Here is a 13,426-nt window from a genome sequence, read left to right as displayed (position 1 = left end):
AGAAATCCCGGGACCGACCGGCCCCGTGGGCCGGGTCGGGCCATCCGGAACGTTTATTGGCGAGCCCGGGGCGGGCCTTGGTTCGAAGTCGCGGTCCCGGGCCTGGCTCGAGCTTGAATTCGTGGACCTGGCCGTTAATATTTCCGGCGTGAAGTGTAGAAAAGAGCGTTAAACGGAATGCCCCGAGTTTATTTCCACGCTCTTCTTGATCTTAATTCTGCGCACGATTTTAAAAACGTGTTTTGCTCGGTCTGATAGTCAGTGTACTGTAATTTTAATGACATTTCATGTAATGCATCAAACTTTTGGATTTTGGGGTGTAACATACCAAAGGTACTATTACGAGGAACGCCGCAGCTGAGAAGGGATTAATTCGGACAACCTGGAGCTCTGCACCTAGGTCTGTGAACACGTGTGTTTTAAATGTCGCACTCATCGTAATGCGGCTGCCGTGGCTGGGAATCTAACTCGCGTGCTAGAGAAACAGTGCCGTAGAGCAACCACCGCAGGCAAAACATTTCAGTGCACATACTTACATACTCGTAAATTGAAACGCCGCAACAAAAAATTCATCATACCAACTTGTGGCCGAGACAACCAGGTGACGTTGCCGAGAATCTAGTCATCAAAGGTGATGGTATCTCCGATGTAAGAATACTAGCTATTATTACGCTGTGACTTTAACTGAAGACGGTCGAAGCTAAAGTACGGGCACTACTTAACCCTAAATTTTTGCATTTCAATCCATGATGCCGTATCGACTAGACGCTCCGTCTCATTGACCGCTACGAAAAGGCTAAACCAAATAGGATAAACACGTTTTCGTCAGCGTCCAAGCCCGGGCCTGGTCACGCACGCGCGCAGTGGCGTAACTACATAGGGTGGCGCCAATGGCAAATATATTTTCGCGCTCCTCATGATTATAATGATGGTGATTATTGTTACTATTATTATTATTATTATTAGTAGTAGTAGTAGTAGTAGTAGTAGTAGTAGTAGTACTAGTAGTAGTAGTAGTAGTAGTAGCAGTAGTAGTAGTAGTAGCAGTAGTAGTAGTAGTATCGTCGCCATCTATGTTGAAAAAAGGCCGTCTGGCTGTTTTAGGAAAGCGAATGAGTGATTTCTTGATTGATTGTTTGCTACAGTGGACTATAGCCGTCTTAGCATATGTATTCATCGTACCATACGCCAGAAGTGCACAAAATTCGAAAGAAAAGTGAAAGAAGAAATGGACCTTGTCGGTCACCAGTTCTCGTCTCGTTTTACATAAAATAGGACCATGAAATGTATTGCACAAATGATTTATTGCAAACTTCATATCTGCATAATAGGCCCACATTTTTTATTAATGGTTATGATGCGTAAAAAAACTCATCCCAGCACTCCCTGTTGTCTCCTCGTCGCATATCACTGCTGTTTGTGACGCCAGTGCTGATGCTCATCGTCAGCAAGTTGCCAAGAAAAAAAAATTGGCTCCAATCCACGCTGTGAAGGTGGTTGGAAAGCAAAGCTTTAAATGACACCCACAAAAATTGCCCATGCGACGTCTCTTGGATTCACACACATGGCTCTAGAAAGAGTGAAACAAAAGATTCTGCCAGCCGTTACCTAAAATTCGCGGGAGCGGAGTCACGACCGCAGCAGCGTCGGCCATGGCAGGGCTAGAGCGGCGGATGCCGCTGCTGTAGCCCGGCCGTGAGTCGGCGGAAAGAAAACGGCGAGGAGCGTCTTCGAAGGGTGAGACGGCGGAAAGAAAACGGCGAGGAGCGTCTTCGAAGGGTGAGACAGCGGAACCTAGCCATCCTAATGTGCTAGCTCGGGGCTGCGGCAGGGAATAGAACGCAACCACGCGGCTCATGAGCGCAACGCCTTCCACTGAGCATTCGCGGCGGGTATAGTTTTCGATGGAACACGACCATAATGGTTTGGTGTGAATATAAAAGAGGATCCCTAAAATCTACTGCGCGTGGTTCACCTCGCGTTTTAAGAATACCTGCAAAGGATTAATCTCATTGTAACGGTGCAAATTTTGAGAGCGCCGCCCACCCCACCGCCCGCTTCTGGAATACAAACGAAAACAGAAAGCACATCCATACATGCAGCACGCACACACACTGGATATCATTTGGGATTTCCTCCTGGACTCCGTACCTAAGTATTCACACATCGGTGGCGCCGCTTCGTGACAAGGAAAGCAGTGAGGAAAGAAACTGCCTGAACAGCCACATTGTAGCAAAAGAATAGTGCTGAGGAAGGCAAGGACGGACAGAGGGGGTCATATGAGGGCCTTATGCCGGGAGGTGCGTGGGACGCTAGCGTCCTGTGTGTGTTCCCCGACATTGCGCCCCATGTGTGACCCACTCTTGTCGTCCTTGTCTTCCTCAGCCCTCTTCTTTTGCTACAATGTCGTGCCAACAAGCCCATACTGGCGCTCTCTTCAACAGCGACTTTTGCGGTAGTGCCGCCCCGATGCGGTGACATACGGTAACCCGCTGCAGCTTTTTTTCCCTCGGGCACATGTTGGGAGGACTCGGCTCGGCGCCCCCTCACAACTGGCGGCCGGGGCACTTGTACCCCCTTGCCCCCCCTTTGTTACGCCACTGCACACGCGGGCCCTTCATAGGCTTAAAAATGAATGACCGGGTGCGGTCCTGGCCGGGCTATGTGCTACGGGCCCGGTCGGGTCAGGCTTGGGCTTCCTAAAGTGGTCTCGGGCCGGGCCCGAGCCTTAAGATCAGCCCCGTGCAGTGCTCTTCGATTGAACTTCACCTAGTGCTCATTCGATTTTTGCGATGTCCCTCCTAAGCCGTTCTTCAAATGCTCTAAGAGAACACTTCGCTCACACCACTGCCAAAACTCACTTACGCAGGCACAAAAAAAAAATGATAGATGGTTTAGCACCAACACCGAAGTATCGCACAAATGTAGCATACATTCCGGCTTACCAAGCCATTCCCAATACCCCATGCAAATATGTAGTCCAGTTGATGAAGCTTGAGGCTTCTTTCTTTCCGTGGGCGTCTGTCTGTATGTCTGTATGTCTGTCTGTCTGTCTGTCTGTCTGTCTGTCTGTCTGTCTGTCTGTCTGTCTGCCTGTCTGTCTGTGCGCGTGCGTGTGCGTGTGCGTCAAAAAGTAGCTTCTTGGAAACTGCCGCACGTGATGCAGCCCGAAAAAACCTCTGTCGGATCGCTTATTAAGGTACCGAGTTCGGGCCAACTAATTTCCCTATTTCAGTACTAGGCTAATGTTGGTGTATCCATTTATTTTAGACAATTCAAAACTGCCTTGGATGGCATGGCAAAAGGCAAACAAAACTGCCTGACGGGGCCCTGCCACCCGTAACAATCAGAGGAGCAGCGGGATCACAAGGAACAACAATTAGAGGAAGAAGATAACAAAAATAAACAAAAAAAAACAAAAAAAAAATCAAAAAGCGAGTTACATACGTTCGCCAAAATAAAAGGTGCACACTGGCGTAATCATACCAGAACAAAAATATGAACACACATAAGATATCGGAACCAACAAAACAAGAAACAAAAAAATCTCAATGCACGCATCCTTCAGGCACTGGAAAGTGACAAAATTACAGCGCTAACTGCTGTCACCGGTAATTTTTATTTGCCTCAACAATTTTTTTTCTTAACTTCAGATACTTTGTTTGGGCTACGACATCGAATGAGATCCAGAATATCAGGGTACTGATTGAGGAGGTGAGTTATCTGCCATTTTAACATTTGATCCCCATAGCCTGTCAGAGAACGGCATTGTTCTACCAAGCACGTTCTCAGTCCATACGGGCTTCTATGTACATGATAGTTCAACTCAAACAATGTTTCATTAGAATTGTACTGGCGGATTACTTCTAGAGATAATTTTTGGTTGTAAAGTTGCCGTACTGGTATTATTTCATGTTTGTTAAAGTATGCTCCGCAGCTTGCACAATATTTTAGGTTTGCACTTGCTCATATGGCTCGTTTTTTAAGTATCGTAAGATTATTTAGGTTTGTTTGCGTTGTGGTGGACCACACTAAAGAGCAATAATTTAATCGCGAATGAAAAAGCGCGTAATAAACTTGACGTTTTACTCTCGTAGGCAGGTAGTATCTCAGCCGGTTTAATGCACCCACAGCTACGCAAACTACGCAAACTACCTCACAGTAAACAATGTATTTCAACTTAACATGCCAGCAGACGTTGCCATACAGCGGCAAACACGGTATACGTATGCACTTACGACGTGTTTCCCGCCTTTCGCTTGCTGGAAGACGTAACACGCGAATACCGATAAGTGGCACACGGACCGGCGGCCCCTCGTCGTGCAAGTCGTCAAGCCGGAAAAGGAGCGAGAGAAAGCTACAGAGCGAGGTCTATCGGCGTGACCGTGAAGCTTGATTGATGAACGTGGCGCGTAATGGTTACACTGGGCCAATTGCTAGTGGCCTCACGCGAGCACTACCCAGCTTCCTGACTCGTTCGTTGTTGTCTACTTTGTCGTTGGTGCTCATCGACAACGTGTCGTTGATTTTAATGCGTAGCATTCCTTGCCGAGTACACCCTTCCCACCGCATTTACACCTTAACCGTCGAAACGTCCTGCATTGGCACAAACATTCAAAATTAGCGAATTAAACACCTTTCTTCGTTATAATGGCGAAAATGAACATAATTGGTTGAATGGAAATAAAAGAAAGAAGAAACACAAATAGCAAAGGTTAAAAATACGAAAACGAAATAAAAAAAATGCGACGCATACCCCGCCCTCACAAAATGAAGACTAAAATGAAAAAGACCCCGAAAATACTAACGCAAACAGGAATAAAACCTTTGACTACTCCCGTGTTTTTAAGTTTACAACCCCCTTGAGCAAAGGCTGATGCCCAGTATATAGCAAGAGGCGACGCATGTATGCGACTACACGACGTTATAGGCCCGACGTCACGCATCAAAGTGTAACGTTGTCAACCGGTACCCGCTTTCCGTACATCGAGGCTCCGTACATCGTACATCGTAAGGCTTTCCGTACATCGTAAGGCTCAAGTTGAAGGTTATCTAGCACTACGTCTGACATTACGCTTTGCGGTTCAATATCGTCAACTGGTACTATCCGAAAAAGTGGTCAGCGTACTCAACAGACTACAAACCGTGTGTACAAACTACTGGTACAAACTGTGCGTTGAAGTCGTAAGATCTCAAAGCGAAACGTTAAAAATAACTTTATCTTGTCTCCTACTCAGTTCGTAATGTCATGGAAGGTACACTCGTTCTGCCACGAGAAGAAACTAGTCTAATCATGCTCACGTCAAGAACTTCCGGTTTAAAGCGTTGAAGAACAGTATTGTGACTACTGTGTTGTACGCACAACGAATCTGTCCTGCTATAATTTCTCCGTGCCGGTGATAGCGCTCTGCTCGCCGCATTTCATGAGAGGGCTTTAGTCATGCGTGCTGCAGGATTTCCCACGTGAATGGAAACCACCACAGGACATAAAGAATTCGGACTAAATTCCTACGTTCATGCGCTTCGCTCCGAGACAGTCCGACGTGGCTGTCCCAACACCGCGTTGACAAGATGAATTCAGCGCTGCAATTTCGCAAACCTGTTATTGTAAGCAGAATGGAAAGCGAAGGCGTTTGACACTAGCAGTCCATGTTTTTCGGAACGTGTTCGAGCAATTGAGTCTTTTTTCCCTCTTGGAGAAGTACCGATAAGCAAGCGGTGTGAATTCGGTTTCACCAAACTCTTCGGTACCAGAACTGCTCCTTGACATGGTCCGGCAGGCACACCTGCGACATGGAAAGGAGCTGCGCACTCCAGCAATACCTTTTCACGAGGTCGTCATCATCATCATCATCATCATACTCTGGTACACCGCAGGAAGAAGTCCTCTCCCATTGACCTCCAACCACTCCAGTCCTGCGCTGTTCGAGTCCACAGTTTACCCCCGAATTTTTTTTTTATTTAATCCCTCCATCGGCTTTCCCCTACCTTCTTCTAGACCTATTTCTTGGTATCCACTCTGTTGCCCTAATTGTCCACCGGTTGTCTGTTCGTCTCACCACATGGCCAGCCCAAGCCAATTTATTTTTCTTTATCTGAACTATGATATCTTCTACTCTAGTTTGTTCTCTGGCCAAAGTAGCTCGTTTCCTGTCCCTGGGTGTTATTCCTAACATTTTTCGTTCCATGGCCCGCTGAGCTGACCTAAGTTTGCTTTCTGGTTGTTCGGATAAGTGGCCAAGTCTCAGCTCCGTATGTCATCACCCACACTATGCACTGGTTGTAGATCTTTCTTTTTTCTTTTTTTGAGCGACAGAGGTAGCTTACTTTTCACTATTTGGGAGTGCTTGCCCAGTGCTTCCCAGCCCATACCTATTCTGCGCCGGATTTCTCTCTCGTGGTTGGGGTCAGCGTTAACCATCTGTTCCTGTTGGTTAAGCCTGAGAAGGCTTAAACCACCCACAAGTTTTAAGAGCAAAATAAAACATCTAAAAAATGGGAGCTTCTGAAAGTGTGAACTGCATTCATGATTCATGGCATAGCGTTCGCCGGCGGAATTGCTTAATTAGAGTCACCACTCCAAAGTTGACCCTTACGAGACGCTGATGGTGCCTCTCGTTCGAAAAACAAACACCTGGCTTGTTATATGTAGGAATGATGGTGTTGGCGTTGCGTAGTGCAGTCTCCGACTAAGCCTTGGGGAAAGCAGCGTTAACGTTATCTGAAGTTTTCTATGGTTAGAGCATAAAAAAGGTAAAAGGAGTCTTCCAGAAAAAGAAAACGAGATCGTCGTTATTTCACCTGTGTTTGTAATCAACGAACAGCTATAACGTATTGCTAAAACAGTTCGGTACGTTTATGTCAGCAAATGTGCCAATGGCCGTATGGCCATTTCGAATGGGCGCACACAAGTGTTTTGCTTATTAATATCAAGCAGCAATTCAAGATGTTTATTAGAATATTGAAAAAGAAAATTAAAAATGTACGATTTCTTGCTGCAAACCATTTAAAAATGCAGTTGGTGTACGCGGATTGCAAGAAAACACTACCTGAAATACACAGTATTCGACTACGACTTCTTTATATTCACACGTGCACGCCCACCATACCTACTTGCATTTGCAGCGGGTCGCCAGTGCGATTTTGTCCATAGAAGGTCTCTTATCTCGGTTGTTTTAACCACACCAGAGCTTTGGTCAACGAAAGACAACACATTTATTGCACAACAAGCGTATGAGAAACTTTGTACTAGGACACAGGCAGAAAGGATAGCGGACGACACGCTTAGAAAGGGAATAAATTAAGAGCAGAGATCCTCACGTTGAGGCAGGGAGGGCAGAAACAGATCGGAAAGAAAAGTTCACATGTACGTAACGACAAGACAGACGCTACTCACTGGGCGAAGCAGAAGACAACACGAGAGAAGGGACAGAAGTCTATCAGGCAGCTAGACGAAGCACGGAGAGGCGAGGAACATCGGCGTAGAGACAACGTGAGAGGAACAGCTCAGAGGCCTCAGTTCAGCGAAGTTTTTGGGAAGAAACAACACCTATGGTCCAGTGCGGAGAGGCTTAGCCGTAGTATCCAGCGTGGCCATGGCCTCCGTAGGCTCCGTGGAAGAGACCGTGTCCGTACCCGCCGTATCCGTGTCCGTAGCCTCCGTGTCCGTACCCTCCGTATCCGTGGCCGTATCCGCCGTGTCCGTATCCGCCGTAGGGGGCGTGAGCGTAGGCAGCGACGGGAACGGCGGCAGCGACGGCCACCTTGGCGACGGGAGCGGCGACTCCGTAGCCAACGGCGGGCACGGCGTGGCGAGCGTTGTAGGAGGCGGCAGCGGGGTGGGAGGCGGCGGTGCCGGGCTCGTTGGTGGCGATGTGGGCGCGGAAGCCGTGGCCGTCGGCGACGTACTTGACAACACGGACACGGCCATCGGCGTCGGTCAGACCGTAGGAGCCGACCTTGTTACCCCAGGCATCACCGGACTCCTGGCGGAAAGAGCTGCCGCTGGTGTGGCCCTCCTTGTAGCCGAAGTTGTAGTTGCCGGCGAGCTGGAATCATATAAAGGTATATGCACAAACCATACTGCTACGGTACGAGTTACAGAAGAGTATCGCGCCGTGTTGTATAATATTTTTACTGTGGCCAGTGCCCAATCATAATTTCTGTGGTCTGGGCTGGATACGGAATTATTCAAAATAGCGGTCAGTAAGAGACCTCCATCACTGAAAAGTTCGGTACACAAGCAATGTATGCTTGCAGTAGGAACCCGTGGGGAACACCACCCGTATACCGTATGTGCAAAAGGAAACAACGAATAATTTTGATTGTGATGCTGACCGATACGAAGAAAAGGAAGCCGAAAAACGTGCGTTCTACGGGCGTACTGCGGTCCCCACTCCCGCGCTTCTACGGGACTGTCACAAACTTTGAAAATGAAGCCGTCCCCATTTGTTACACCTGAAGCAATGTATGAAGGTGTCAGCTTTTTTTTTTTTTTTTTGCGCTTTCTCATCTCTGCGTATGGGCACTTCTGTTTTGATTTGATTACGGCGTTTTGAACACAACAGTTGATTTCTGTGTTTTCAAACGCCCACAGCGTGTGAACACAGCCTGCAGATGACACCCTTAGCAAGGATAAGCTACTCAAAACGTTTACTGCGATCTCCCCATTTTGTTTAAAACTGGAGAGTCCTACTTCAGTTCGTGTGACCTTATCTTGCTTGAACTCGGCCATAGACTGTGCTCCGTTCATTGGTGAGCCATTGTGTTTCCAGATTTCCTTTTCTTCTCCGACACAAGTGAAGCACAGTTTCGACTAAGCGCGTCTTAAACAAAAAGAAACTACTCAGAACTTACATCCTGAGACCTGTGCTGGGAAGAGGCACCCGCTTCAGCGACCTTGGCAACGACAGCGTGGCCGTAGCCATGGCCATAGCCACCATGGCCGTAGCCGTGACCATACCCGGCGTGGCCAACAAATCCAGCGTTGGCGGCCGCAAGGGCAGCGAGGAGGATGATGACCTGTAATAAGGATGCCGTCCGCAGCAGGAAAAGAGCACATTGGCATGGTAGTGCGCCTGAATGGCGTGTCATGTTTGCCCTTAACCCGCAGCTAACGGAACAACGCTGGCACAGTTCTACCGCTGGAGTCCGCAGCATCTGCGACGAGTGTGGCACAGGCTTTTTTTTTTTTTCCGGAACGCAGGCATGTACATTTGGTGCTAGGTTGTTTCTTACCGACTACACTTCATCAAATTTCTTCGGACGTTCTGTGCTGCCTACAGGGCAATGAGATAATTGCGGTAACATGCACTTTGGTTTTGTTGCGCCTTTGACGCTTTAGACTTGTTGCAGCCTAATGTCTGCATGTCTGCAGAAGGAGCTTTTGCCGTCCCCAAAAAAGTTCAGGCTACTCTCGTGGTATTTTTGCCTTCCTCGCAATTTTTGTCTCCATGCCATCTCTCGGGGCCGCTATACAGCAGTTGCACGATGTCGCCGCGTTCTGCTTTACATTGCTTTCACCAAAGAATTTTCGGTTCCCGTTCTGCGCATTTGCGGAGATTACATTTACGCTTTTTAAGTACCTCAAGCTAAAGTGCCACATTAATATGCGTCATGCCGAAAGTTCTCAGATTCTTTCACTACCCGTTGTGTCTTTTCCCGTGCATGACAGGACCGTACACGTGCGTGTTCTCTTGCTTGTCCGGCGCGGTGGCGAGTTCGAATGCCGGCAGCCGTGGCAGCTTTTCAGAAGGAGACGGAAAGCGAAATCCTTCGTATGCCCAGGTTTCGGGGCACATTAAAAAGTCTCGTGGCGGTAAAAATTAATCCGGAGTCCTTCACTATACGGCGATGCCCGGCAGGTGTAGCTTCGGCGCGTAAAACGCACATTTTAATTGATGTCTGTTCTTGTGCCTTGGTTTCACTATAAATGCGGCCGACGGGCTACAAAAACTAATCATGAAGCTCACTTTTCGTATGTACACTTCACCCTCTAAGTTGCGTCAAGTTGTCACGGCTCGAAGATCATCCACACTATCTACGTCCGCTTAAAGTCACCAGTCAAGCGGCATTCCACTGCCTTTTTTAACACAAGATGACGTTCAAGTACGTACGCGTATGGCGCGTTGCTCCCGTCGTCCCCCCACCCTGCTTTGCCCCACCACCCGTGGTCTCTCCGCGGGGCTTCTTACCTTCATTGTGAGTCCGGTATCCGCAATGGCGTACAGCTGAACCGTGATGACCGCACAGAGCCCCCAGCCGCATTTATATACACCGCGCCCCGTGCTCCAATTGTTTCTCTAGCAATGAAGGGAGGGGAAGCTTCGGTCACGTGACCCGCGCATATAATCGTCGTTGTGGCGACGTATTGTTGCCCCGCTTGCTGATCGGAACAACCTTCTCGCGGACGTTTCAATGAGTTGTTGCGGCCCGGCGAAAATTGGCATAGCAGTCGCCTGAAAGACAAAACAGAAAGGACGCCGACCACCGATGGAGAGAGACGAGTGGTGGGAACAGGGCTGTGGTTGAGGCAAAGGCAGCGGGAAAGAGCGGTCACTTTGAAGGGGAGTAGCACCGCGCCCGATGGACGTATGTCGTATGGTTTGGGCAGGGAGGTGGGGGAGTGCCGCTGTACGATGTGTCTGAGTTATGCGGCGGCGGCGATTTGTGTGGCGGCTTTGATGGAATGGGGCGAGAAGAACAAACAGGGCGAACGCTTGTTCTTTCAATAAACGGAAAACGCCCGTAAAAAGCACGCAGGGTCACGGTGGCCGGCGGGGCCGCGGTCACGGCGGCTAACGCGCATGTAATTCTGACACTAGCCGGTCGATGGACAGACAGCGCTGTGAGGGCCGTCGCCGGGAGGCGTGGAGCGGGCATTAATTGGTCATGCGTCCGGCTGCCCTGATCGGCTGTCCGGTAGTTTTCTTCTCTTTTTCGTTGTTTTATCCGTTGCTTTTCGCACTACGTACGCAACGACGGCTGCTTCTCTCCTTGCGCCAAAGCAATTGCCTTATGAGCGATCTTTGACTTAAGAGCGCAGGCTTTCTCCTTGTCGACATAACCTTTCCGGTGTCTGCCAGATTCCCCATCGATACGAAAGATTGCAGCATAGAGAAACAAAATAGAACATAAAAAAATGAAGTGGTACCCCGACCTTCCGGTGTTACCGCAGGGTTAATGAGGTTTGGACGTTTGGGCCAGCCCACTTGACAATCTGCTTTCCCGCCGTCGTTATGCACACTTAGCGGCGGTCAAGCTTTCCGTAACGAGAAGTCGGGTGAACAGCGAGAGGAGGGGCGGAGAGAGATTTGGGTGAAGGGCTCGAATAAGGCGGCAATCCGTCCAAATCTTACGGCTTTTTTTTTTTTTTTACTTTGCGTTTATTCTTTTGCTTCCTCCAGTTCAATACGGACTGGGCGCTCGGCTTGCGATGGAATGCGGGGCTGTCCTTTTGTTGCTCCCCTTTCCGGCTAGAACAATCCCCCACTTGGGACGTGTTCGCGGTACCGCAAAACAAAAGGTGTGGTCTCTGCTTGTGCGCGGCCACGAAGGATAAGGAATCAGGCAGCCCTGGCCGCGAAGTTATGAGGCTCGCCTCACGGCCTCGAGCAAACGTTTGCTTCGAGCCCCGCGACTTATCGAGTGGAACGCCAGTAAAGGGTGCCACAGTCTTGGAATCTGCTTGCAAGATTGATGTACTCGTAATTGTCGTCAATGCGTAGTCACGCATCGATGGGCTACGGTTTAAGGCTTGCGGAGGAGTGGGCCTGTGCTGGGGGGGTTGAGGGGAGGCAGTGGATTGCCACCATTAATACGGCTGTTGCTACGTGTATTCAGTACTGGTGAGTAGATGACAGATTCATTTGGTTGGGTTAGTCCCTGAAACGAGGATTTTTCGCAGAAGATAATCAAGCGAATAAGTGCACTTTATTATAGGGCGGAAGCCAGTCATTAGCGTTTTCCAGTGTTTTTGTGTGTGTGTTTGTGTGTGCTTGCGCGCCACATCAGGTGTACGTTTAGGCCTGCAATGTCATGAAGGAATGTGAACATTTCACGGGAGCAATCGACGAACGCAACAACCATGCTCAGCTTTTCTCGATGCACGTACCCATTCGTCTTGACCATGACAAAATTAATGCGATTTATGTCACTTCGGTTACTAAGTTCACATCACTGATAAAATGCACACCGCACACTGTTTTTCTGGCTGTTTTTTGGACATTTCTCCGATCGTTCAACTAACAAATTAATCTACGACATACACGCGTTCTGACGGAGAAGACAGAACAGTTTGCACCTTGATACAAAATAAGTGAAAAGAGAAATTATTAGTATTTCTATACTATACAATTACCTGCAGGCAACTGATTTAATATGACAAGAACAAACTTCTTAATCCATGTGATTTCTGACGTATTTCGGTATAGCCAACGGGGTATAAGTGCAGGGAGAAAAACAGAGTGAAATCTTTCCGTCCCATCTATATTCCGGAATGAGCCACGTGAATTGTGGAAAGCGTCGAACAGGTGAAGTAAAATTAAAACAGTGCTGTTGCTCTACTCGAGGTTCCTAACAGAGCCCCTGGTCCTAGCATCCGTTTCCCGACATACATACATATATATATATATATATATATATATATATATATATATATATATATATATATATCAAGGTTGCAGTCGTCATTGCCAGTGCTATTCGGCTTTTTTCGAAATATTTAATAGGGCCGAATGACGTGTGCTTGTCACGTTTCTTTGATTCATTGATAAATAAGCGAAAATATAAGTCGAGAAAAAATCCGCCGTTTTTCCGGGAGCGGGACTCGAACCCACATCTCCGCATAACCGGTGCGGTGCGTTCGCCATTACGCTATCCCACAGCGGCTTCTCTCTCGACTTTAAAGCGGGGGTTTATATTTACAAGAGCTCTGAGGCCGGTCAACTAGCGCCGCCCCTCGACTACCGCGGGAGACGTAGAACGTCTTCTTTCCCAGCGGCCGCCACGTAGAACGTGGTCGGAGGTCGGGGTTAGCAATTGGCATATCCGGTTATGCGGTTATGGCATTGGCATATCATATATATATATATTATAAGAGGGTTTTCAGGCTTTATTCTTCACCGCACCAGCAGCAGCGGTAGCACCGAAGCACCAAGTCGCGCTGACCAGCAAGTCGAGACGGAGAGCCAACGAGACGAGACTTCTTCTTCGTCCCAGCGATGGCGATGGGACATCCACGAGTTGGTGCCTCTTCCATGTGTGGCTTCTGTGTCACATACCCACGTATTGCGAATGACCAGTGCTGTCCACGCTCCTACATTATTTAAACGAGTATGGTGTTGGCGATGGTCTTCCTTACAATTGCCCCCGGGAACGAAAGAGCCATCCTGGCGACTCAGGGAGATGAAACTACGACGGGGTCAAT

At 48.5% G+C, this 13,426-nt stretch overlaps 1 protein-coding gene across 1 annotated transcript in view; it reads right to left on the bottom strand.

Annotated features, from left to right (window-relative positions):
- Nucleotides 1-7,556: 7,556 nt before the first annotated feature.
- LOC144153145 (uncharacterized) overlaps nt 7,557-13,426 on the bottom strand; it is a 34,210-nt gene continuing 28,340 nt past the window's right edge. The window contains exons 5-6 of the mRNA XM_077684796.1: nt 8,857-9,021; nt 7,557-8,048 (exon numbers count right to left, since the gene is read on the bottom strand). Of these exons, the coding sequence (XP_077540922.1) occupies nt 7,572-8,048; nt 8,857-9,021 (642 nt within the window). The 3' untranslated portion in view covers nt 7,557-7,571. The remainder of the gene's footprint in view (nt 8,049-8,856; nt 9,022-13,426) is intronic.

The sequence above is a fragment of the Haemaphysalis longicornis genome, unplaced genomic scaffold (genome assembly GCF_048455015.1).
Source record: "Haemaphysalis longicornis isolate Haplotype H1 unplaced genomic scaffold, Haemaphysalis longicornis Haplotype H1 scaffold_9, whole genome shotgun sequence".
Lineage (NCBI taxonomy): Eukaryota > Metazoa > Arthropoda > Arachnida > Ixodida > Ixodidae > Haemaphysalis > Haemaphysalis longicornis.
This window is presented reverse-complemented; position numbering and strand designations above follow the sequence as displayed.